Source organism: Poecilia reticulata, chromosome 6 (assembly GCF_904066995.2).
Source record: "Poecilia reticulata chromosome 6, P_reticulata-male-v2, whole genome shotgun sequence".
Taxonomy (NCBI): Eukaryota; Metazoa; Chordata; class Actinopteri; order Cyprinodontiformes; family Poeciliidae; genus Poecilia; species Poecilia reticulata.
Window position 1 is genome coordinate 18,303,469 of NC_088835.1, and position 27,904 is coordinate 18,331,372.

At 37.6% G+C, this 27,904-nt stretch overlaps 2 protein-coding genes across 3 annotated transcripts in view; both read left to right on the forward strand.

The window, feature by feature from the left end:
- Positions 1-4,084, forward strand: part of banp (BTG3 associated nuclear protein) — a 40,181-nt gene extending 36,097 nt beyond the window's left edge. For both annotated transcript variants that reach the window (XM_017305529.2, XM_008411479.3), the window contains exon 13: positions 2,618-4,084. In XM_017305529.2, coding sequence (XP_017161018.1) covers positions 2,618-2,734 — 117 coding nt within the window. In that variant the 3' untranslated portion in view covers positions 2,735-4,084. The remainder of the gene's footprint in view (positions 1-2,617) is intronic.
- A 2,729-nt stretch (positions 4,085-6,813) lies between these two features.
- znf469 (zinc finger protein 469) overlaps positions 6,814-27,904 on the forward strand; it is a 238,014-nt gene continuing 216,923 nt past the window's right edge. Inside the window, exons 1-2 of the mRNA XM_017305413.2 lie at positions 6,814-7,185; positions 27,539-27,583. The gene's annotated coding sequence lies outside the window, so the exon portion shown is untranslated. The remainder of the gene's footprint in view (positions 7,186-27,538; positions 27,584-27,904) is intronic.

A 27,904-nucleotide genomic window follows, 5' to 3' on the forward strand; every position in this document is an offset into this window, starting at 1 on the left:
TTATCAAAATCCAACCATTCGGGCAAGTTGATTGAATCTTTGGACGGACTTCATAAACAAATAGTAAGCGGGTCAGCCGAATGTTTTAATGTTTTTAGCGATGGATGGATCTGCCTACCTGGTCCAGGGCATGTTGTTCTCACAGCTGGGTTTTGGTGTTTTACAGTATCCTCATTGTGGGTTAAAGTTCAGAGAAAGGTTAGCATTGTTCCTTAGTTCACCCTTTAGAGTACTGTTAAATCAGGAGACAGGCTCACATCAGTTTCCAGACATGTGGTTACACTTATACAACACACTGAAAAATTACTCACTCTGATGTGTTTGTCTCTGCATTTTCCTTTCTTTTTATTTAATTGTTTCCATTACATAGATGAGAAAGGAGCTTACCGGAGAGATATTTTCTGCAGTCCAAAGGCCCTTTCTGCAATCTAGGGATTTTGTCTGGCTAGTATCTGACTCATGGTTTATTATTAGCTTGACTGTGGGGAAAAATGAGAACTTTAAGAAGGTTTTGAAATCCTGAAAAATAAGCCCCTCTTTCTAATTACAAACTATTTGTCTTCTGGAGATTGACACCAACCAAGCACATCCATATCAGTAAATTTTTAACCAGTCACTGGAGATGCAAATATATGAAGGCACTTTGTATTAAATTTCTTGCGGTAATAAACATATCACATAAAACAGTTTACACATGTTGAGGGTGTTGTAAACATACGTAGTACACACACAATAATCATAATTTCATCTGTAAGGACAACATCTGTTCTTCAAATATTAACTTTTGGGGTCCTTAGTCATAGTACTTTGTGTTTTGCTTTGGTGCAGCTGGGTTCGAGTCATAGCTGTTGAGTAGTGACAACATGCTGGGCTAGAGGAAGGATTTTATGCTGCAGGTGTCTTTGAGGAAACGTTTGGCATTAGTTCAAGGAAGGAGTGAGTCATTCTACATGGTCATCATCTAGGACTGAGTCATGAACCTTGATTTGATAAATAAATACAAGATTACCAGACGCTACCTTGTTCCGTCTGAAATAGACGCACTAAGCAGAGTTCCAATGCTCTTTTTTTTTTTTTTCCCCCACCAGACAATATTAATTTAGGTTTTTCAGGATTTCTCCATAAGAAGAACCTAAAACGTTCAAAAATAAATATTTCAGAGTAATATTTTAAATATTTCAACTTCAACGTTAATATGTTAAGGAAGAACAAAATGAATATAGTTCTCTTTTCAAACTGTAAAGAACATCTTATGTTCATAATCAGGATGGTTAATGTTAAACTTTGGGTGCATTCTGAGAACGTAGATGTTCACCTTAAATATGAGATTTCTGCAAAGTGAACATATCCAGCATTTTCTACAAGATGCTAAAAGCTTTAAATGATCAAACCAGAATAAAGTCACTATATTCTGTTCAGCCTTCCTGTTATCTCTTGAAATAAACTTTCCTTTTAAATAACTTCTTCCTTTTCTGTACTTCATCTGATTTGATTTCTATCTATGATTTCATTTTAATGCTGATGCTGAACATAGGTCTTATGGGAAAACTGAAAGTGCAGAATGGGTTGCTCTCAGGAGCTTACTCAGATCTCCACGATACAGTGACGGGATGCCATTTGTACAATAAGTTCAGTCAAAACATTTCCTCCCTATTAAATATTTCACACTTGGCTGTTTGTGGTAATGTAAAATAGTGGAAGCAGACTTCAAGCCAGGGCTTCTCGTTGAACATCAGCGTCTGACCTCAAGCCTGCTTGGAGAAGAATGGCCACAACATCTTATAAACATTGTAAACTGCCTTTCCAGATGAGCTGAAGCTGTTATATTGGCATTGGGTGGACCTGACATCGGACTGAACCCTGTGGATTAGAAACGGGACGTCACCCAAGTTATGTGTATGAAGGCAGATGATCGAATACCTCTGGCAAATGCTGTGTTTCTGTTGTTGTTCATCTGCAGTTGTGTTGAGCCAATCTTCTGATTTTTATTATGCCTCGGATCTTAGGAGGAAATCTTACATTTGACTGAGGGTGTCGTTTTTCTTTTAAACCTTGATTATAAAAATCCATCCCTAATTTTTCGCTAGAGTTGTCTTTTGTGTTTTGCGCCGACAAAAACTTTTTTCCATCGTTGGCACGTAAAAACTCTTTAAAAACTTTTTTTCTCGCCAAATAAAATCTGACACATGGTCTCGTTTGACAACAGAACATGTGTTTACCACACCAACATTCTTTGTGCTCATCTGAGATGAGCTCATTTCCAGAAAACGCTGAAAGTTTCTCCACATAATTGCATATACATGTTTTCCTGCGATGTTGTCTAATTCATTTTCATGTTACGTTTTTGCGTAACGTGAAACACGGCACGCACGACAAACCTTGTTGACTGACAGTTGTTTTCTAAGGTGCTCCTGAGTCTCAAGGTCTGCGTTTCCAGCTTTGTAGAGCTTTTTTTTCTTTTCTTTTTTTTCCGATTAACTGTGATCTTAGCCTTTATTTTGAATCAGCTTTGATTCAGAGCAGTATGCTACATAAATAATATTTTAACTGCAGCATCTCACTGTTTTCCTCATCAACAACACTTCCTCTTTCTGTTTTTCCCCCCTCTGTTTCACAGGCTGCTGAACTGGCACCGGCTTTGCAGGCTGAGATGGAGGTGAAAGAAGCCATCCAGGGTGCCATCCACGGAGACAATGGCGAGGTTGTCCAGATTGTCAGCTCTGTGGCCACCTGAGATCTCATTTGATACATCGCAGACCTGAACTCTGCCATGCAGCATGGCCCAGTGTGTCTCTGTGGGAAAAGTCTGACAAGCAATCAAGCTAGAAAGTTTCTTAAGGTCACTGATGAAACAGAGAGAAAGAATTATTCCTTTTCTTTGCAAACTGCTGGATTTTTTTTCTTTTTTTTTTTTACACCAAGTGGTATACAATGAGATGATATTTTTAAGAACTCGTTACACTCCCAGATCAACTGTGGTCATTGTTGCACTTTTATAACCAGAAGGACCTGGACTACTGTCGGGACACGGAGGGGGTTCAGTATGCTAATATTTCATCAGCTTTAGAAAAATCTCATATAGTTAATATTTGGCTTTGCTTATCCTTACTTGCCCTGGTGCACGCCAATAGAGAGGTGGATGTAGATAAGGACAGCTACTCTTTTTTTTTTTTTTTTTGTATGAAAAAAGAACTGAATTGTTGTCCTTCACAACAATTCAGTCCGCACTATGTCTCCCAGCTTTGAGCTGAACCTTTCTTGGCTTTGCCTGGCTTATTTTCATATCTCTGCAGTCTTAGATTTTTGTTTTTCATGTTTTATTTATTTAATTGTTACACCATGTAAAATTTGAGAAGCTTTAATTTTAGAGAAAACCATAAATGGAAGAGACAGCGCTGGAGTAGACGGGACATAAAACTTGTTGACATCCACTGAAACCCTGAAGTTGTTTATTTGTCTCAGTTTTGTCTGTATGACAGATCCACTTTTGCGAATAAAACATGTTTGTGGCCACCATAAAAAAAGTGCTTTTATTTTATTTTTTTCAGTCTTTATCATCTCAATTGCCATCAATTTGCCTTCAAAGTTCTATTACATCCAGTGTGGAAAGACAATAAGTCTCCCTGAGTTGATCGTTTCGGTTTGAGGTTGTTGAAGTTACATGTTGAGCTAATTTATCCTGCTTTTGAAGTATGTATGAATCACATTGGCTTCAGTTACCACAAGAATAGGCTACTGTACTTTTAACAATCCTGACAAAAAAGAATGCAGCAAAATGAGCTCAGCATAGTTTTTGTCCAGAGTGTAATTAATGCTTCTCTCGTTATTGTTTATGATCTACAATTACATTCCTTGAAATGCATATCTGCTACAGTTTTGTCTAAATATAGAGGATGTGTTGTATTTGAGAGAATCTTCGTTAATGATGTATATACACGTACGGTCAGACAGGGCAGAGATAAGAGAGACACTTGAAGACTGTATGTGTTGCTGTGAGCATGTTTCCCATGCTCGGTGTGATGTAATGGTGTATTTTGGATTGAGGATGTGAACCAGGCGACAAAATGAACTTGATAAAACAACATCTTTGGTCTTGGCTGCTTTCTTTTGTTTCCTTTGAGTCTGGTGTAGCTGTCTCTCACTCCCTTTAAAAGCTTTCTTCACTGTATCTGCTTTGTTTTTTTTCCACTCCCACTGAACTTGTGTTTTCACCTCTCTCCCGCCCTTTGGAAGTCCTGCTAAAGTCCATTTACTCCCCTTGTAAAATTGTACGCAAAGCCGGGCTAATATTTCATAGGATGGTCCATGGGGTCTATGCCTTGCCGTAGCTGAGTTGAAATGTTGTAGCCTTGCCAGAAAGCCCTCCATTAAATCTTGTTCTTGGAAAGGAAGAGACACGACTCTTCAATTTTACAACCCTTGGCCGAGTCCAGGAGCACGACCGGTTACTATGGTAAAAGGCCCTCTGCTTGGCTGCCTCTAAGAGAACTTGCAGAAAACAAGAATGAGTGATGGATGGAAAGATGAGGTATTTTGGAGAAGATGGAGCAGAGTGATGGAGCGAGACTAGGCAGGTTATCCTTTCCTTCCTCATGCAACATGCATACTGCTCCCTCAGACGTGACTTCAACTGCATGTCTAGTCTTGCTCAAGCTTTTAACGGGGTCAGATGAGGTTCCACAGGATATGCAGACGTGAGTGACCATATTTACTGGATTAAGAAAAGAATACATCTAAATGCAATTTTCTTTTATGTCGGAAAAAGTAGTACTTTTTTTCTTGTGCAGACCACTCTCCCCAGGACCACTGGTAAATCCATTACAGTCGAGTTACAAAAACAAAACACACAGAATGTTGGATTTAGACAAAAAAGAAAAATGGCTATCTTCAAATAAATTTTAAAGTAATCTTTCAACTGAAACAGTATGTAATAAAATGAAAGAAAACATGTGAGTCAATGGAAGCCATTTGTATGATTTGACTTTGGAGAAAAAGTCGAGGAATTGTGGGAGGGAGTCTTGAGGATCCAAAACAGACCGACAGAAAATCCTAAACATATTCAGGACAGGTGAGCAAAGTGTAAGGTTGGAGCTAGAGATTTAACTATCTGAGTTTTTTGACCCATTTGCAGTCCAGGGTTCTATAAACCTTTGACCTGCCGATGATTCAGATTTCTCTGTAAGAACTATAATACAAGAGAAAAAGCACACCTGAATGAACCACAACACAAACAACTGTAACTTCGTTATTCACCAAGTGTCCAGAATGAGGACCCTCGTTATCAGAAAAACGAGGTTAATTATAGCTCTCATCTAATTTCACATTATTCAAGTAGCACTGTTTGCATAGTATCATGTGCATAAATTACAGCGGTGGACACGAGAAACCAACTATTTTTTTAACAGCTGTATTTTAGAGGGGGTCAAAAGTTCCCTCTAAAAAATAGCACATAAAAGATGATTTAAAAAATCAGAATATCCACAGTTTTGGTAAAACAAAGCAAGCTATATTAAAAGATATTTTTGCTTAAATAAAATAACGCAGAGAAAAAACAAAACAAAACATTTGCGCAAATGTAGTTTTAATCTAATGATTTTATCTTCTAAGCTGATTCAAGCAGTTCTCATTTATCATTTTTATGCCTCATTAAATCATTCTCACCTCCTCTCCCCCATGCCATAAAACAGAAAAAGGCTTTCTGTTTTATGGTAGTCATTGGTGACGGGTTAAGCCTATGTGTGTTTTTCTTCCAATTATTTGTTGTAGCTGCACATTCTTTTCTTTTTAGCACGTTTACACATCGCTGTCTACCTTCTGATAATACCAGCTCGACCTCACAGCAACTGCTCTGGCAATAAACATGCATTACGCATCACAGCTGACAATCAATGCAGGGATGAGAGGGCCTGATCACAGAAGTGGTCATACGATTGAAAATTGGTCTAATTGGATCTTAAGTGAGTGTGGGAGATAGCCATCTTTTTTTGCAGGTAGCACCTGATAGCTCAGTGCCAGTTTCAAAATGCATTTCCAGTTGAATGAACCACATATGAAGGAAAAACATCATAGGCGGCTTTGGAACTGATGAGAGACTTCAGTATGAGCGAGGGAGTCAGTTCAGTTGCTGCAGCTGAGTTCTGGAAATAAGAGACGATGGATCAATGTGGCTTCAACGAAGCAGAGTTGGAATAACTATTGGGACAACAAACAAGTATGTGAATAACAGCACTACTGGGTGAAGAAATGGACAAGAAGAAGTGCACATACAAAACTGAGTTGGATAGATACCGATATTTTTTTTTGTTTTCATTCGGCAAGGTGCTCCACACAGCGATTTGAAATGTTGAAGTTGTACTAAGCCAGAGAGGCGTAGTACAAGTACGAGGGCCAAGACGGTTATGAAGGATGTGTCAAGAAATGGTTTTGAATAAAAGATTGAGAACTAGTGCTGAAAGAGTGCCCTCCCTCCCCTATCAGCATGATGTTTGGTTACTTTGACTAGACCTATTTATGCAAAAATAATTTATACCCCTTATCAGACAACGAGACATTCATTTGAGTCCAAAGCTGCAGGATACTTGCTCTTGAACACTACAGTTGGACACTCCTGCAGTACAGGATACTTCATTATTTGAGTCAGTATATTTCTTTTTTTCAAGTAATGTATTTCCATCACATTGTAGTGCTTTTCATCTAAATGTAATCCATATCCTGCCATGAGTGATCCGCATTTAGATGGGGTGTCCTTGCACTCATTAACCGTGAATTGCGATGAACACGGGTTTTTTTTTGGGGCGGGGGGGCGGACGCGCACGTGAGGCACGTTGGTGACCGTGACACCTGGCAGCTATCCTCCGAGTTAGAGTGCCTTTCCTGTAAAAGCGCGCTTTAATTGAAGCTTCAAAGACACGGATGATAATTCACTCAGACAGCGCAGGGAATCCCTCGCCCTGTGAGAAGCAGTAAAAGTCAGAGGAGGGAGTATGGAGTCCAGCTGAAGCAGCCTGGATGGGAGGAACTCCTTCGGCTTTTTGGGGGAGCAGATGGTGTGAGAGAAGTGGGTTACAGGCATCCAGACAGCCGCTACAAAAATCCTTCCCGGTCAACGAGAGCTCCCCTTTTTCCAAAACAAACTGTAAACTTGGCAGCTCGGATTTTTGCATTTGCGAGATTTTATCGTCTGTGGTAAGTTTAATATAAGTTGTGCGTTTTTCTGTCTTGCTGAAGGATTTGTTGTACTTCGTGTCCTGGATTTGAACCTCCTCACGTGATGGGATGAGGAGGTAACTCTTTTCTCGCAGGGAGAGATGACTCCTGATTTGCTTTCCAGCTGCTATCTGTGTGGTGTTTACCTTTGGTGCGGACTTCCAGTGTGTCATTGCGTTTTATTTTACTCTGGAAGTCACTGCACGTCAAAATACAAAAGTCATGCAAGGAGCAGGTGCAGCCTGTCCAGGGCAAGTTAAGGTAAACATGCAGTGGGTTTCATAAGGCCGCGCCTATCTTCCTATGCATGTGTTTGTTTATTTGTTTATTTTTACACTAACCTATTAATTGATTATTAACAGTGAGATTTTAAAGACTCCATTCAGTCGGATTTTTCTTTTTTCACTGACAAATGCAAACTGAATAAACAACACCACTAAGTGATGAAGTTTGGATTTCACCAGTTATTTAGGTAAACACAACATTGGCTAAAGAGCCCATGAAGAAGAACTGCCAATTGTGCTTTGTGTGTATTTGGGTTAGTGACCTCACAAAATGCATAAGAATCAAATCTGCCATCTGGTATTAGTAAACACAATGTAGGGCAACAGTATTTTTCTTCAGAACTTTTTTTCCCCGTGTAATTGGTGTCAGCGCTTCTGAAATCTTTCATACCTGTGGCACATTCAGATTTAAAATCATTTTTATTCAACCAAGAAACTTGTTTCTGATAGAAAATGATCTTAAATTAACATATCGAAAATGACCTTCTTGACCATGAAAAAAAAAAAAAAAACAACTGACATGACAGCCATCATAACCTTCTTATAATTACTGGCCAGCTTTTTCTTTGAGGTTGGAAGGCCTTCACTCTAACATTTAGCTCACTCTGCAGATTCTCATGTCGTATTTATGTCAAGTCTCCGTTTGGTGGCACTCTAAAACATTGGTATTAATTCAGTCCAGTTTTGATTCTCCTCTGCCCTGGTAAGATGCTGGGCAGAGGAATTCATCCTTTGTAGATCTATAAGTTCCAAGTCTACTCTCAGTGCAGTCCTTGTCAAGTGCCTCCAAAGTTTTGAATGGATTTTGCTTCACAATCCTGTCAACGATTCAGCTAACCATGCTCCCACTGCACCTTTTTCCTTCCACACTTTATCCTTCCACTCTACTTTCCGAGAATATGCTTGGATAAAGAATTCTGTGAACAACCAGTTTCTCTAGCAATGATTGTTTGTGGCTTACCCTTCTTGTGAAGGGTGTTTATGACTTCTGTCATGTCCGCAGTCTTTCCCATGATTGTGTTGCTTATACTCTCCCAGGCGGAGAGACCAGAGGTCCAGGACACTTTTGCAGTGGTTTTAGTTAATTAGCTGATTAGAGTGTGGCGCCATAACTTGCCAATATTTAACATTTTTACAATATTCAAATTTTCTGAGACACTGAACTGTAGATTTGCATTATCTGTAAGCCATACTCATCAAAATTACAAGAAATTACGGTTTAAAATATTTCCTGATATGTGAAATTAATCTATGTATGGTAATATGAGGTCCACTTTCTGAAAGGACGGATGAAAACATCAAACTTTTTCATGATATAATTTCTTTTTTTAGATATACCTGTATTTGGTGTTGATGCTAATTACAGCTTTCAGGCTTTTTGATTTGTCTATGAAACACATAGACAAATGCGTTTTGTCTATGCGTTATGCTGATGACATCAGCATCAGGCAGATGCTGATGTCACCAGCATCTGTCTGATGCTGAGGCAGATGAAAGTCAAAGGCAGTGAAAGAAAATTGGGAATGTTTTGGACAGAAAATGGTACTAAGTTTTACCTATTGCTATATTTTGGACTTTTTAATTGTCACTTTTTAGTCTGTTTTTGTTTTCACTATATGTGGAAACAAAAACAACTACTCCTATTTTAAGTTGCTTTTTGGTGAGATATAGTTTTGTGATCTTGAGAATGTCCAAATTTGTCTGTTAAGCTTAGGTTTGTTGCATAATTTATGTTTTCATTTTTGTTCCATCTTTTCAGCTTGTTTAATGATAGACTAATCAAAGGGGCAGATGAACTGACACAACTTCCCATGAACCTTCAAAATAAAAGCCTTATGCAAAATACGGTATAGTACATACGCTACAGCCTTGGGCCTCTGTCTTTTTAAAAACTCCTGCTCTTTCTGAAACTCCGCCTTCAGAAAGTCATCACATAGCTCCTCTTTTAACCTTTAAACAATGTTTTTACAAGTATTTCACTGATAAGTAACTCGTATAATTTGCCAGGCAGATGTGCAGTTTTGCCAAGTGTTTGCTAATTGCTGCTGGCTGATCTGAAGGAGCTGAGCGGGAGGGAAAGTCGTGGGGAAGGGCTGATATCTGTGTGGCTCGGAAGTTTGGAAATGGCAGCTCTGAGGAGGAGCTTTGCCATCGGAGGCAGTGCTAGGTCCTCCTAGGTGTTTTGCACATTTTAATGCCCTGGACCATGGGAGATCGGAGGATTTCTCAAACACGTATGAAAGAATCAAGGCATCACACCAGGTATGTTTTTGATGAGGGAATAACACTGTAACATGACATAAAGCTCAAAGCCTAGTTTACGTAATACGGCCTTTTAAATATTTTACAGTAAAAAATTATATACAGAAAGGTATGCTGTGTGATGTCTTGAGGGGCATATATGCTTGGAAGCTAGTTTTTTGGAAGATAACTTTTTTTTATATTCAGTAAAATTAATATAATTGGCATTTCATTTTACATTTAAAGTGAGTTTTTTTTTTTTTTTAAAGGCTGGCTGTTAGCTTCAACACTGGGTGGGTATTTGTGATATGACAGCAGTACGAGTGGGTGGTTTGAAGTAAATCATGTTACAGTTGACTGGGACACTGCTTGGTTCATGAGACAAATTGCCTCAAACATCATTTTAATAGCTGACTTTTTACATAATCGAGGAATTTGTTCACTGATGTCTGTAATGTTAATGTACTTTGAGTCTCCTGATTACATTTAATTAAAGTAGATATTAAGAGGGACCTATCAAACCAAAAGTCTCCATGAGAATTCCATGCTGTGTTTTTGCTGCTTCATAATTAATGGCAAGCTTAATTTGCAGCCACTGTACTGGAAACATATTTCTCTAGATGTCAGGTCTCTGAGAAAGAAATTACCATGATATCTTGCATAGGATCAGAGGAAAAAATGTAATTTCTCCTTAAGAGGCCGCGATAAGTTGGAGGAGGAAATGACTGCATCTTGCTGTATGTTTTAGTTCACACTGTGAGTTTTAACAAGGCAGAATAGTGCTTTGTAAGCAGAGACGTCAGGGACTTTGCAAGGTCGTCCAGTTTGGACACAGGCCAGCTCTTAATTCCATGGGAGAACGATTGCTTGTTTGTTAACGCCAGCAAGCTCTCACGTGATGAAAGGAAACATGCTTTTCATTTGGAAGTGTAAGTATTCAGAGAGAAGCTGTGTTTGATTTACCTCCTCTTATCTTTGTTATGGTTCCAAAATATGATCATGCCAGATGTGGCATGTGGTACAAGGCTATGTCTGGAGCCATAAATGGTTCATATCTCGGAGCGTGTTTTGCTCCGGTCCAGCCGTACCAGGAGGTCAACCCAAGACAAACAGGGATTGGACATTTCTGAAGCTGTTAAACACCAGTATCTGACACCGCATCCCACCATCTCCGGGTATTTTCACAAATCAGCCCGTCAGCAGTGTCACCCTGCATGAGAAAGAACTGCATAAACTGCTGAGAGGGCCACATTTTCATACTCATGATTAATATCTGTTAAAGGCCAATTTTGTTTATAGAGACTTCATAATCTATTTCACTTTTGGGTTTGGTTGCTTGCTTTTTAGGATATTTAAAATATATTTCAGTTCCATTGTTATGTGTTTTTTTTTCCACAAAATTAGCAATTGTTGATCTTTGAGAGGTTGAAGTTGCAGTATCATGCCATTAATGTGTTTAATTTTTCCTAAATTAGATTCTTTTTTAAATATTACAATTTATCCTCAACTTGTTTAAGTACAACAATGCAACTGACCTATTAACATCTTTACTTGATTTGTAAATACTGTATTTTTTAGAATCTGTAAGATGTTGAGAACCTCAGATGACCCTACAATTTTTTTTTTCCCATCAGGTTCAGTTTTGGACTCTGACCAGGCCATTACAAAAGTAATGCCTTTAATGTTCTAGCAGACTTCAAGGTTTTGGGTCAACATTGACTTTAATTTGGAAATGTTCATAATTTTATCAGCATTGTGTAAAAAAATAAAAATAAATAAATAGATGGATTAACAATAATAAAGAAAACCCTGGTTCCATCTGAAGAAAAGTAACCTAAGAGCATGACAGGGCCAACAATATACCTAATGGTAGTATGCTTTGTTTTTTTATTGTATTAATTTTTTTAAATCTATTTTCATTAAATCATAACAGATTCTCCTGTAAGCTTATAGGACATATTGATGTGGGTATTTTTTTTGGAAGAAAAGGCTTGTTTCTGGCAGCCAAACATTGTCCACATGGAGAATACAGTAGATTATTTAACAGAAGATCGATCAGTTTTAGCCAGAAATTTCTTTAATTTTGCTGTTGGCTTGTTGGCAACCTTTGGTTTTGTATTTTTGACAGTTTTGGATAAACATCCAGTTTTTTCTATGTTAATATCTCATATTTTCTTTAAATATCCCATTTTCCCAGTGGTAAAACAAAACAAAATTTTTACTTGGCACATGTTAGTATCATTATAATTTTGGAAGTTAACTTAGTTCATGTTATTATCATTATAATTTTGGAAGTTAACTTAGTTCTTTTGTTCATCAGATTTGTTTTGTTAAGGTGGAATAAATGGTGACAGGCCAAAATTAGCCAGTATAATCTATGACTTCCCTGTACAGGTCAGGTCCTTCTGTACTTGGACTAGTTTTTGCATTTGATCCCCTGTCTGTCAACCTCCTGTGTGATAAGCTGTTAATTAGACCTGCATGTTACCCAAAAAAAGCCATTGCACATAAAAAACATCGACTGGTACAGACCCTTTGCACGTGATGTCAAGTTTTTCAGAACTCTGCCATGACAGACTCCAAAACAACTTATGTCAAAAAACAGACATCTTGTAGCCTAATATCGCTTTTATTTTGTTGATTTCACTTTAAAAATGGGCACAGGATGCTGCACGGTCGACTGCACAAACAGACAAGGATACAAAGCAAACTGTTGTGTAACGTTTAATGAGGACAGATGTTATTTGTTGTTATCTTTGACTTTCATGAATTGCCTTTTATTAAGCCTGTTGGTTGACATTGTGGTTGTAAAACTGAAGAAGGAGGAAATACAATGGTGAATTTTAGAAAATGTCACAGTTCCACAACAGAAGGGCACAAATTGTACAAGAAACGTTTTTGTCCAAAAAGTCTGTATTTACATAAAAAAAAAACTATTATTAGCTATCCTAATTTCAAACTTTCTTGCAGCTTTCGACTAATTTGTATTTGGCTTGACTGAGAGGAAAATGACTTTCTGTATTGTAAACTTTACTGACTGTCCTAGACAGACCTACTATGCAAACCATATTGGTCCTTCGGTCACTTTTGGAAACAGGTTTTTGAGGAGTCACTCTTATCAGAAGTTGTCTGAGTCAAGCAAAGGAGTTGAAGGTCTTTTTTTTCTGACCTCGTAGTGACTTCTCAGGTAATTGAGGGGATCTCATCTGAAAGAGAGAATTGTTAAAGATTCAGATTGTGTGAAATAATTAGATGAAAAGATTGTGAAAAAGAGATGCAGTAACAGAAGTTTTGTTTTCCAATTTAGCCAAAGTGCAGAATATAGATAGCCAACTATCATAAACCCAATGATGACAGATGTTTGCAAAACAACTGACTGATGTTTGTAAGATGCATACTCTTGTTACAACCAGTAATAAATCAGTATGAGTATCTTCTTAATTTATTAACACAATCTTTTTGCATTTTCTATAAAGTAATTAAAACTTACTTTCCAATAATTAAGATACAAATCTGCTTTGCTACTATCTGATGAAGTTGCTGAGTGGGTGTGGGGTTGAAATGGTTGGGTTTTTTATGTATTGTTTTGAAACTTGCCTAATGCGTGTTTGTCTTGAGATTAAGTGCTTTATTATTCTCGAAGATTGTGGCTTTTATTTTTCATTGTGAGTTGAAAATGAAATATACTATATTATTCCCTGATGGAAAAACGCAGATAAAGGAAGACAGATTGTAGTTTTCACAATTTTATTTGGCAGAGAAGAACAAAACCTTCTCCAGAAATAAAGTGAGATGTTTCCCTTCATGTTAACAGCTTCAGTCTTGTATTATTATCAGGATCTGTTGTCCAGGTGAATACCCAGGAATCTGTTGTCCTCCAAGATCTCCACATGTACTCCACATACGGAGATACGGTGGTATTCAGTTTATCTTCCTCTTCTTGTTTACATTCATGAAATGAGGTGACTGTGTTCCTACTCCCATCCACCACTTGAACTTCCCTCAACCACTGAGTCATCGGAGTGTTTGCAGATGAGAAGACTCAAAAGTTGGCTCATAAACTTGAGGAGTAAAAGGGGTGGGGGTGGGGGGGGGGTTTGAAATGGTGGGACTACAGTGCCCTGCAGAACTCCTCTCAGATATCTAATCCCTTACTCATACAAATTCTGGCCAGGCTATGTGGCAGTCTTACATTCCTCAAAGCATTTGACTATATCAAACTCCACATCCCGGTCATTTTCGCGTGGATCTTGGTCCCCAGCTTCGTTTCTTTCACTCGATTTTTAAGCAGTCCATCAAAACAGGTCATACCTTCTTCATGTATCAATACAATAGACTCATATTGTTGTTCTACTTCTCCTTCAGTTCATTGACCTCCAAATCTTCAGCTAGCTGTCTCTCATGGCTCTCTAATATCAGAGAGAGAGACAGGAAGAGACCTAGACAACAAATACCCGAAATATGAGATGACATCATGGAGTTTTAAGGGTTCACATCAAGGGTATCTACAAGATTTTCTATTTTCTTTGGTTTAAAACAAACGAACAAAGAAAACACTTCAGAGTCTGGGACGGTTACTGCTAGAGGTAGAATTGGTCTTGTTTTCTGGCTTTTTGTGTTTGTATAGTGTCATACAGTTGTTGTCCAGAGGACTACTGAGTTAAAATCTAACTAAGTAAGAGATATTAATAATCCTAGACATTTAGAACAGAAATCCCGCATGTTTTAGGCATGTCCCTGTTACTATGCACACCTGATTCAAATGAATGTGTGATTAACAGGCTTCTGCAGCACTTGGAGACATGCAGTCATTTGAATCAGCTGTGCTGGAGTGGGGAAACATCTTAAACTTGCAGGACAGTGGGCCCTGAGGGCCAAAGTTGGGGATCACTGATTTAGGGGATTTAGTTCTCCAAATACAGTTCTGTTCTTTGTTTAATGTCATTAAAAAAATTGTCTCCACCCATACAACAGTTGAGCAAGGCAAGATAGAAGCATTATTGCGATAGGACTTGACAAACAAATCTGTACCTCATCAGCAAAATAGAACAACTTATATTAGTCACTCATGGCTTCATGTGTTTGCTGTCGAAACAGCGTTGACTAGTCCCAGTTGTCATGGCATCTGAAAATCTTTTGGTACTCTGAACTGACTGGTTGGTGGAGTCAGATCTTCGTATTTAGTTTGTTTCACCAAGAGATCAATAAATCCCATTCGATTTATGGAAGGCAGCTGCATGTCTACCTTTTTTATGTTCTCTAAAGCAGTCCCTAAGCAGGTTTCCCCTAAAGTTCTTTCCAAATTTGATCATGTTTCAGCTACATGATCAAATTTGGGCGACCATGGCTCTGTGGATAGAGTAGTTGTCTTGTGATCGGAAGGTTGTAGGTTTGATTCCAGCTTCCTCTTGCCGCATGTTAATGTGCCCCTGGGCAAGGCACTCAACCCCAAATTGCCTACCAATCTGCATATCAGTGTATAAATGTGTGAGTGCAAATGGGTGAATGTGACTCTTGTGTAAAGCGCTTTGAAAGGTCAAAATGATTGGAAAAGCTCTATATAAGTTCAGTCCATTTACACAATTTTGTGTATTTTAGAGATTATGTGATAAATCAGCTGCAAGTGTTTTTGAGTTTGTATGTACTAGCTTTGTACGTTTAGAGACTAAAATTACTGTCAATTGTTAACAAATTAGCTTTTCAGTCAGAGTGTATAAAGACCTTCTGTGAACATCAGTTGTCCAGTTTTGCCACGGATTGTTAAGTCTTGTAGTCTGAAATAATAGATAAAAAGAAAAAAAAAAGTTTTATTGGCCGTAGTGGCCTTTATTTGAGAATGGTGAGATAAGAAAGTGGGTAATGAGAGAGGGGGACACAGGTGGTAAAAGGTTATCAGGCCAGGACACAAACCTGGCTTGATGACAGCTGAATCGAGAACTGAGGCCTTCATAAGTGGATTGTGCTTTACCCCTGCTTCACCACAGCACCCCAAAACAGTTGATTTAAAAAAAAACTGTGTAAATACAAAAGCATTGATTTTCCTACATTAAATGTTACATTATCACAGTCAGATTTCCTTTTAAAAAAGTACAACAAAGCACAACAGAATTTTAAAAAATAGCAACTCTCAAAGAAACAACAGTGTAGAAAAAAAACAGTAGTTGTTTTCCTGCTGAAATCATGTCTACGGGTGAAAGTGCACTGCAATAATACTATCATCCAATCCTCACACCTTCTTAGTGTGACTCTTTGGCTCCTAAGGAAATTGTTACTCTTGATGTTTCCTCTCTTGTGCAATTCTAATGCTGATGTAAGTCATATCTGAGGGACTAATAACTGTCAGGTGTAATTCAGTTTTAAAATGTGTGCAATACCACTTAGTGTCTATAGGGGCGCAGGAGGACTCATTAAATAGCAATTGACCGACATGGTCACAGGAGGGAGGTTTTATTGGTCAATGGCAAACTTGGACTGCGTTTTCTAAGCTCTGAAAACTCTGAACATACACCATCTTTTTATTTTACCGTTGGTTCAGATTGTTCCATGTGCTCTTAAATGCAAAGTTGTTAAGGGTTTTGTTTGCAGGATGATGCGGGGGAGCGAGAGAGAGGAGTCATGGAGTTTTACAGCCTTCCAGCTCTGATGAATGTGTCTGGAATCAGTGCCGAGGCTCTTCATTGCAAGAAAGCATCGCTCAGCTCAGCAGTACTCAACCTAAAAAATTAAGTAAGCGTTGTTGTACGCAGCTGTGTCTTGCCATGGCAAAGCTGCACTGCAATTTGAGAGTGATAGATAAGATCAGGAAACGCCCAAAGGCTGTTGTTGTCACTGATGAGTAACGCGCTGAAGTGAGCGGAGCTGGCACTGGCTCTTGTAGGGCCCATTGAGAAATTACATGTGAGAACACAACTCCAAATCAGAGTCCGTCAGTTTGTTTCAAAGGCGAAAAAAAAAACAAAAAATGAGCATGAGTCAGATTTGTGCTCCAGCCAAGCTGATGTGCATAATGGCTGCAGAGTCTTTTTGTATATCTGCATCAAAAGAGAATGCATTTGATTAAAATTGTATATTTGGGAAATAAGTTGGTTATACAGTGCTGATTACAGTATAAGAGGTCATGTGGTGATGTTATGTTGCAGTGATAAACTCTGCTGTGCTTAATTGCTACCATGATGTTGTCGTGTGCATAAAGACAGCATTCATTTTTAGAGCAATTTGCCACCATCTGGTTCAGCTCTTCTCATTCACATAATCAATGGGTAAAAGACTTTGGTTAAAATGACGCACCCTTGTTTTTCCATCAGTTCATTTCTCAGTGTAATTTTTCAACCATAACCTCCTGATTTTTTTTTTCTATACACAACCTTAAGCCTAATCATTCTACAGTGTTCAACCTAGTCTTAGGATTTAAACACTTTCTGGGGCTTGTCTAGACCACAGAAATGGGGCCAGCCCCCAGAATGTGACTAGCACACACATTCTTAAAAGTCACACTTATTATTTCCTATTTTTTGCTATTTTCTGACCACACTTAAAAACAAGTAAATCACATTTGGCTAAGTTACTTTGCCTTCTTGACTCAACAAAACTCTATTTCCTTCTTTTTTAAAGGGTGCTATTAAATCATAATATTAGCTTGAAAAGCATAGAATTGAGTCAGCTCTCATACCAACACGGCACAGATGTTTTCTGAGTCACAGGGATTAATCATCTCAAAGATATGCAACAATCCTTCTTTCAGCCCACTTTGGAGAAGTCTTAGTCAGTGAATTTATTGTGGCTCTTTTTGTTTGAAACTACGGTACTTCTGTACCACTTAGAGATTGTCCTACTTAAATAACTCATGTTGAGCTAACTGCTCAATAATGAACAATCTTCCATAAAATGTTTTGATAAATACTCTCTGATATGGAATCAGATGATGATAAATTTCTCTGCCAGGTTGTAATTACTGACCTCATTTATTAAAAGAAATAGGTCACGTTATTGTTGGATGTTGCACAAGGATCAGTTGCTGTCAAACTGTGGGATGGAGATGAATAAGAAGGGAGGGTTACAGAGCTGACTCTCTATTTGTTTGGCTCTGAAACAGTCCTTGTTAATAAGGTGGTGAATGCTACCTCCAAATATATTGACAGAAAGATTACACTGGGTTCTTGAGAATGTGTGAGTTTCATGTGTGTTTTACAACACGTGTCTGTGTGATTCTCAATTGCATGTGTTTCATTAGGCAGAGTGTGGTGGTGGGAATTGAAGAAAATATTCACAAGGTAAGGGAGTAAAGTACAAAAGTCTTAATCCACTCCCCATAAAGCAAAAAAATGTACTGGAGTTATTTAAAGTGACTAAGACTTTTAGGCAAGATGGTATTGTCACAATGCTAAAAGGTTAAATGCAATAAACCGATGCTTAGTGACGTTTTCAATGCTGCTGAAACTTTCTTTGAAAGCACAGGGTTCTTAAATTTAAAAAAGAAAAATCTCACTAATGTAACCAATGCCAATATTTTCATTGTTGACATACTAGACCAGATACAACAACATTATTATCTTTTTTTAGAAGTATGTAACTTGGCTGCAATTTCACAAGTTATTGGAAATCAGATTTCCGTACTGTAAAAACCAAGGTTTGATTCACACCAAAGGCTTAACAGCTAATTTGTCGTCTTTTCTTATTTTTTTAATGGTGTCTTGATGGCTCTTCTTCAGATGTGCTTGTCATATTACCGTAGTTTTAAACTTATAGGAGCAGCTCATTGGTCAGGACTGTCTGCAGTGCTGCTGTGTGAAAGTCTTTGCCAACTGAGCAAGATGGAAATAGCTCTGTTTGTATTGACTTTGACTCAAATAGTGATTAAAGACCTGTTTTTTGCAACTTAAGTTACAAAGAAATATTGAGTAGTTTGATTTAATTAGCTATACTTACGCCTATATATCTCAAAAGTATTGAAATTATGAAACAAACAGCCTTTTTCCCTTGTTTTTCAAATCAGATAAGTAATGTATGCCGTTTTAACAGCAAAGAAGCCTTTTAGCCATGCCTTTCTTATTAAAGAAAATCAGTACCATATAGGGATGAAGTGATATGGATGTGCATTGCCTAATAGACTATTGTTGTGCACAGGACACAGACCATTTTCCTATTTAAAAATAACATCTCAAATGGACGTACGGATGCCTTCTAGGACAGATAAAGGATAGAGTGAGTAGTTTTGAAACAGATAATCTACGATAGCTGGGTTAAATGTAGCTTGGTCAACTAAGCAAATGCCTTTTTTAAACACTGTTTCCATTTTTATTTGTTCTTTATCAGTGCAAAACAACTTCTAATGTCTGCAAGTCACTTTGAATCAAATACACGTCTCCTTCAACAAATCCACTTATGGTGGAATCTGTGACCAATGTTGAGATTGTATAAACTTATCACCTCAGCATAGCCCCACCCTGCCTGCACCTGCAGTACAGCCTGTGCAACTGGCTTCATTCCAGTTAATACCTAAGGGGAAAGTTTGGAAAAAAGACTAAAAAGAGAGAAGTCTTCAGGTTGAGTTATTATGTCCATTCCATGTACTACATAGAATTTGCATGTGTACCAAAACTGCAGGTCAGGGTATTTAGACAAGCCACACATGCTAGAAACCAGTTAGCTGAAAAAATTCAGTGGTTGTTGGCCGTTATCAACACTTAACCTTGTCAGCGTCGCAATTCTTTACTGTATCCATCATGGCTTCTAGTTTTAGTTGGCACTTTTCCATCACACACACCCACAGGGGCTCTCTGGAGTGTTCAGAGCAGGCAGAAGTGTGAGTGGATTCAAATGGAAGTATGAGTAAAATAACCCAGAGACACTACCAATCCAAAGTGGAAGGATCACAGATACCAACATTTAGATGATTAAATGTTGCAGAACTTCATAAAATGGATCAGATACTGTTTATCTGATCCATTAAATCTGCAACATGGGGGTTGGATTATTGGTAACACTTTATTTAAAGGGTGGTGAATAAGACTGACATGACACTTTCATAAACATGACGTAACACCTGTCATGAACATGAATAAGCCTTCATGAATATTTATGACTTATCATAAAGCGTCATTTGGTAAATTATGACACTTTTAATACAAAGTTGACATTAATCAAAATGTCTTTGTTATGACAACTTGACATTAACCAAGAAATCTTTACTGTTTAAACTTTACCTTTAATAACATAAAGTTAGTAATTTTTAAAGTGCAATCAGTAATACTTTTAGAACAAATTTATCAGTAATGATTAGACTGAAATATCTGCCTTTCTTTAGCTGTTTCATCTATACATGAATTAGTCAGTGATTATTAGTCAGTTTTTTTTGTTTTTTTTGTACTAAGCCAGATTGGGGTGCTGTTGTGGCGCAGGGGTTAAACACAACCCATATATGGAGGCCTTAGTCCTCGACGCAGCTGGTGCTGTTTCGATTCCCCACCTGTCCACCTTTGCCACATCTCTTCCCACTTCTCTTGTTATCCACTTTTCTGTCAATTCACTATCAAATAAAGGCCACCTGAGCCAATAAAACCTTTAAAAAAACTGATGCAGACATGTACAGATGTCAAAAAATTTTGTACTGTAGTTTTTTATTTTGCTGAGTATGGTAAGTTCTACAATCCTAAAATGCTGTCCCAAGATTTAGATTGAGTGTCATGAAAGAAAATGTTGAGCAAAGCAGATGAACTGCAATTTTTTTTTTTTTTTTTTTAGATGGTGGAGAAAAGTCTAACAAAATCTTAACAGAACCTGAGAGATTCATTTGGCTCTTTATTTGATCCATCCACTCCTTGCCAAAACCTCATCAGAAACACACTCAGTGGAACTGTGGGTGTCAAAAAGCTATTCTCAAGAAGGGGAAGCACAGAGAAAAGACTGATTTATGCCAATTTAAACAGGATATGAAGTGAAAATAGGAAGCAACAGGTTTTTCTGGGCAATTTAACTCAGATGTGTCAATTTTAGTTGAAATCCTGTGAGGTCAGAGGTAAATCAGTTTATATCTGCATTTTTTTAAGTGGAAAGACCTCTAGCTGCATTTTAACCATTTGAGGATTTCTTCAAAAATGGATAGTATTAAGAATGCAAAAAAAAAAAAAAAGATTAGATTTGCCTTGACACTACGTAGCGTAAAGTTTAAGATTTATCCCAAGCACACTTCAAATTCAGTAAAAGCATATCTGGACTGAAAATCATACCGTATAACGATCTCCGTCACGGATCGGCCTCCCCAGAGTCTGGACCTCAGTAATTCTTAAAGGAGTGTGTGGGTTCATAGAGACACTTATTGGAACAAACTGCAGCCAAGATTCCAAAAAATTGAACAAGCAGTTTGGAGAACTACTCCTGAAGAGCACTTAAAGAAATTACAAGGTTTTATTGTTCAGACTATGTTGGCAAAAACTGATGGTAAAAGCTAATTTACCATCAGTTTTTGTAGATTACAAAAACTGATGGCAAATTGTTTTTGTGCTAATGTTAACTTTAAATACATGAAACCTATACAACGTTTTGCCGTCTATGTTTTGTTTCCTAATGTCACCAAGGATTTTGCATTGCTTTGTTTTCTTTCAATCTATATTTTATTTTCCTGATTACCTAAGGAACTAACTTTGTTTATAAAAGTGTGTGAATCGGGCCACATGGATGAAATAAATTTTAATTACACAGCAGCTTTCTCAACTTCACATTACAACTACATTCTTCAATTTTATGTGATACATTTAAGTAACTTTGTATTAAAATGTAGCATTTATTTATATTCAATACATAAGTTGTAAGACTTCAGGGTTAGTCTCGATCAACTTTGAAGATGTAGAGAATGAACATTTTTCTCACTCTGTGAAATAAGTCAACCTCAGTGAATGAGCATTATTTGTCTTATGCGAGGCTTTGACTGTATGCATGTGGAAAAAAAACCTCTATGTGGGACCCTAGAGCTCCTTTTTTCATTTTTACATTTCATAAAGTCCAATGTTCTTTAGGCTGTCTACATTGTATGTCCTCGATTTTAGAGGATAAAGAAAATGGGTTGAAAATGGGGCAAAAGGAGTCAAAATAGAGAGAAAAATATTCAAAGAACTTCATAAAACAAAAAAAAAATATTGATTACAACTTTTGTGATGCTGTGATATAAAATTTTAAGTCTTGAGGCAAAAGTCAGTAATACCCCTGGCAGATTTAGCCTGGAAATAATATTTTAATTGTACCAACATGTTGTTGCTTTAGATAAGACGTTTATGTTTTAGAACCAAAAACTAGGATGATGGCAGGAAAGATTAGAGTGGGAACTCATGCAAAAGCCAGTTTTTACAAAGGGTTTAATTGCTATAATACCAAAAAAGCTTTCTATTGATCTATTGAGAATGCTATACATATTGATTGACTTGCTATTTTGTTAAGTTACTCAAGAATATTTTTTAGCTGTCATTTCCAAACAGAAAACCTCTGAAAGACAATTCAGTTCTTTTTAAATATTTTTTTAAATGCCAGTTCACAACAAATACATAGTTTATATTCATACATATAAAGTCAATTCAAAATTATTTGAGTTTGATTTGCAATTTATTCATTTGATACACAATTTATATATTTTAGATACTTTATAGTTATACAAATGCATTAATCTATTATTCCAATTGGTGAAAGATTTTCTATCTAAAGGAAACCCAGCCAATTGCATCAAGTTACTGACTTTTACTGGTAACTTGAGAAAGTGAGTAGGTGATTTCATACAGTGGTCGATTTTGCAGCAATCCCTCACTGTGCATCAATCCCCACACTGAATGAGGAAAAACAACTCAGTTTTAACCATACACACACAATAAACACAGAAGAACTATTCCAGAACTACTTTCTATGTTAAAGAAAAGGAAATGGTTAAATGGGAAGATTAGCACTCTGTTGATATGTCACATGAAATGCCAACAGAATATACTAAGCTGAGTGGCTGCGCCCAAATATGGAAGAATTTACAAGTCATGCATGCAACACAGAAAAGGATCAAATAATAAAATATTTTATTCTCTTACTCACAGTTAATCCATCTATATTATTTAACAATTTAATCTTGTCAGCCAAATTGCCTCACTGAAGCAATAGCTTTCACTTAATACTAGGTTTATCTAATATTTACTGAACGTTCGATCATATTATCTATGTAATACGATAAGACATTTTATTGCCGTCATCAATTATCAAGATTTTAGCTGAGAGACACCTACATCTAATACATTTGAGCTGTTGCTGGGAGACTATATTTCAGTTCGACATCAGATCTTCATCCATATTTTCAACAGTTTTGCATATCACTTCATCTTTGTCTTCTATGATTGCTTCCACATGTCAGGGACCTTATGTCCTAATAGCCGCACAGGCTTCAAGCATCTGTGGTTTAGTGAGGGGCTCAAGAGTCTCACACAATGAGCTTAGACAGTCACAGAGTCCCTTTAGATTGAGTAGATTGAGTGGAAGTGACACGTATAAAGTGGGTGGTGGGATTTTATGAAGACCACTGAGGGAGGATATGAAACTGGGCGGACTGAGGAAACAAGGAGATCTGGACAGATGCATCTGTGGATTTGCTGAGCTGAAGAAATAATTTTGGATGGTGTGCGTGTGCCTAGTTACCTCTGAGCAGAGTACTACATTCATATGTAAACATATACTAAGTGTATTAAAAGAATATATTCCATAGTGAATTCATAGAAACTTGTCCGCAGAAGGTTATTCTTGAAGGCAGGATATGTATCATCTCAGTGAACATGAAGCTTTGGTTGCCAGATCCATCTATATTTAAATGAGATTTTATGTAGTAGAACTAAACATACCACATGTTTATATATTATCTTCTTTAACCTCGTACTGCTAAATAAATATTCTACTTGTGACAGAAAACTAATCATGCTGTGGGAATGTTTTTCTTCATTAGGGAAAGGAAATCTGATCAAAGTTTATGGAAAGATGAATGGAGTTAAATCAAGGTCAAAGTCTAGACTGAATCTGTGGCAACACTCTTCATTAAAAACTATGTTGTAAAAAAAAAAAAGGTAAAAGCTTCTATTGTTTGAAATGTAAAGCTAGTAGAGACACACTCCAAAAAGACTTCCTGTTGTATTTGCAACAACAGGTTACTTTACAAAGTCTTACTTTACAAAGGGGTTCAGCCTACTACAAACTACAAATGCACATCACTCTTTAGATAATTTTTTTTTAAATCATGCATGTTTTTCTTCAGTTCCACAACCATGCACTTCTTTGTGGTGGTATAAAATACCAAAACAAAACCCACTGAGGCTTGTGAATGTAACTTAACAAAATGAGACTTTTGGAAGGCCAAAGTACATCTGCCTAAATCATGTGCAATGAGTAAAAAAAACATGAGAGAAATGGGGAAAACAGCTGGGTATGTTTGAAAAGAAACAAAAACAACCTTGCTTCAATTTTCTGCTGGAAAATGCACAGATGAATGGCCAAAACAAGATGAGTTTGGCAACATATTTATCTTGTGTTATCCCACTTTCTGTTACGGTGTTGTTGGGAGGCCACAGGTGTTGGTAGCGTAGAGCCTCCCAAACTCCACGACAGAGGAAGACAAGTCAGATGGTGTTAAAACAACCTTCATGTTGCTTTGTAGCATCAATCTGGAGCGAGCCACGTTTTTTTTGTTTGAAAGCTAATTCTTTTGAGCAAAATTTGCACGTAACATTTTACAAGGTGATGAGACTGATGTGATCAAAGAACATTGCACATTCCAAGTATAAATCGGCATCGTTACTTGTCTTTGTTTCACTAATTTGTTTGACATGGAATGGAGAACATTTGTTGGCGCTGGGCTGGTCGTGAGTCGGTTGCCGTTTCGTTGGGTTTCTCAGTTAACCTTGAGAATATCATGTAGTTCTAATTCGCATCCTGCAGAGAACACTGCTCTGTTCTTAGTTAGCAACACTCAGCAAAACATCCATCCAGCTGACACGAGCAAGAAAATTTTCGGCCAAGCTGCCCTCATATAAAGCCAAAAATATTCAACTGGGCCGTCATGATGCTGCTCATTGTAACCTGAGAGTGATATTCCCTCTAATGTATTTGGGAAAAATTGTGTCCTCATGCGCTAACCGTATTTGCATCAGTCTTTTGACTGTTTTTCCCAGAGATGCTGCAAGATGTTTGGCTTAGTAAAGTTAAATTAAGTAGTACATGAGCCCTGAATGAAGGGATTTTAAAATGACAGCTTTTCAATACAATCCACTAAACATAGCCGGTCCACCTTTATTCAAACCATATGCAAGGAACAACATGTTTCCCTCTCAGAGGTGAGCCATAAAGAAGATAGCTTGCACTTTTGCAGCCCAATTGGCATTACAGATTCTGACTCTCATTAGTGTGGCTGGAGGGGCATGAGTGGAAATTATTCATTTTCAGGAGGGTGACACTTTTTCGCACATAGCGCATTTCAAGACAGCAAGACCACAGCAGGGGTGAAAAACATAAACATGCAGCACGTGATTACTTTAATTACATGCTGCTCTCTAGTACACATATACATATAGAGGACATCAACTAAAGATCTAACGTGATTATGTGTGCTCTAAACACTCACGCATGTGAGAAGAATTTAATCATATTCCTCTGACACTTTGTCTCAACCGCACATGCTTAGCTGTCAGAAAAAGTCGTTTATAAACCCTGACTTTATTGTTTCCTCCTCTCAGTCTGCTTCATTTGCACAAGGAGGCCTGTTTTTTTCCAGAGCTTTTGTTTAGCAGCTCTCATTCACACCACTCCTTTCTCTTTGACTTAGACACACACTGTGGCTTTTGCTGTGTATATATTATATAGCTTGTATATGGGTCTCAACTACTGTACTGTAATTGCAAATAATGTCTCCCATATGTGGCTGTTGTAATCTACCGCTGGAGCTTTCTCCTCTGGATAATCTTCTTGAGGGTAGGGTGTCTTATGAGAACGAACAGCATGATGAATAGATGGGGTTCTTTCTTCCTTTTGCCCAATTGTAGACACAAAAAAATGGTTGATTCACATGTGGGATGCATCTTGTAGAAATTAGTGGATGGTGTTTTTGAGGAAGAAGTTGTGTGCACAGTTTATCTGGTATCGTTCAATCTTGTCATGGTCTATAGGTTTGGACTTTTAATTTGTGTTATTTTCTGTTTTGATCATTTCCGATTTGCTTCCTTACATCTGGCCCTTTTGGTTCATCCTTTGTGTTCACCTATTCTCATTGTTTGTGTTTATGACTTGCTTCATCAGATTCGTGTTCATTTCGGTTTATGGTTCAGATTTCTTTGTCCCTTTCATTCTTTTTGTTTCTGTTTGTCTTCACCTTACCTCCGCTCACCATTCTTCTCCTGATCGCAGCTGTTAATCATCGTCTTATTTTTGCCTTTCCCCAGCTGCATCTAATCACCTGTCATTAGCTTCCTTAGCTTCTTGGTCACTTCCGTGCCTTCCTCGGTATATTTAAGCCCCTCTGTCTCAATGTTTTCCACTGGCTCCTTCTGTTGCTCTCCTTCCATGGCACCTGGTTGCTTGTAGGTTCCAGTGTTGTCTTTTGTTTGGATTGTAAGTTCATTGTTTTTCCTGCATTAACGAAAGTCATTCCCCTCCATCTTTTTGCATAGAGCCTAGAAAGAAAGTGTTTCTATATTTATATCAAATAGATTATAACTTATTTACCAAATGCTTAGGTTCTTCAAAAAAGCGAGGTTAAAAAAAAAATCTACAATTTTCTTTGAAGCTTAGTTTTTTTTTTTTTCTTCCTCATTTACTTGTAAGAGTGAACGTTCTGATTTAGATCTTGTTGTCAAATAGCTATGCAGCTTGAATAAGTTCAGCTGGAATTAGGCTCGGGGGCTTAGCTGGTTTTAAAAAATCTGTCTCAGTGTCAGCATTTCCAGTAATACATCATCAGATGCTGGAGGCAATGAGGACATGTTCCTTAACCCTAACGTGATTCAAAGGGCCTTGGATGCTCACGCAAAAATCTGTATGCCGCGTCTCTCTGAAAGGCAGTAAATCTAAGATGTGGTGTCTCCAAATGTTGGATAAAGTTACCAATATAAATGTCTGTTTTAAAGCAACTAAAGAGTCGTGCTGCCTTGTGTTCCTCTGCAGTGTATCCTGTTTTCTGTCACTGAATTCTTGAATAAATGAAAACAGGTATGCTAATTTGAAGAACTGGTACAGCTTCAGTCAGTCAGTGCAAGTCATGATATATTTAGTTTGCGCATCTTATCAGAACGCTCCAACTATTGGCCTTCATATCAAAAGTCAACATGGGATTCATCTGAATTTTAGTAGCAGCTGCTCCACATGTAGCACAAAGAAACCTTCCTGTGTGTTTTATCAAAAATAATGTACTCTCAGAAAATGACTTTGTACTTCTTACTGCTGCAGAGGCTGGGTGTGGTTGTTCTACTGTCATTTTATTGATTTATTAACATTTTACATTGCTTGTCTTCCCAGAATTATTTTTGCATGAAACTATTGAAGGACTGTGTATGAAGCGACTTGTACTGAAGAAAGCTTACTTTTTTTTAAATGGATGACTATTAAACTGTAAGAAAAATGTTTTAATTTGGATCCTGCAAGTGGTTGTTGGATTACTTCTTGTCCAAGTGTGTCTACATCAACATTTTATGTGTGACTGTTTTCCTCTGCCTTTGGTAAATCATATCAAAGATGTCCTCCCAGTTTTAGAACTTACTTTGAATGATGCTCTTTGCATTTAAAATAACTTCATATTTTCTTATCTCTGATAGGGGGAGTGACAAAGCAGCAGAGCAAATGAGACAGAAACTCAAACTGTAAGTTCAAAACTAATCAAGTTTGCATAAATTCTTACTATTACAATGCATGTATCCCTTATGTTCGAATGGAGGAGTGAATCAGGACTTTAGGCATGCTGGAGCAGAGATGCGTCTTGGGGATTCTGACACATTTGGTCTGCGTTAAACAGATCAGAGTTCGTTTCCCTCATTGGTCCAGACCTTTTGTGCAGGTGTGAGTACACTCAATTGAAAACTGGCATGGACCAAACAATCGGACTGAAAGGCACTCTCTGAGGTGGTCTTGGTGTGCTTCCAAATGAACTCTGGTGCGATTTGCTTCTGGTATAAATACAGACC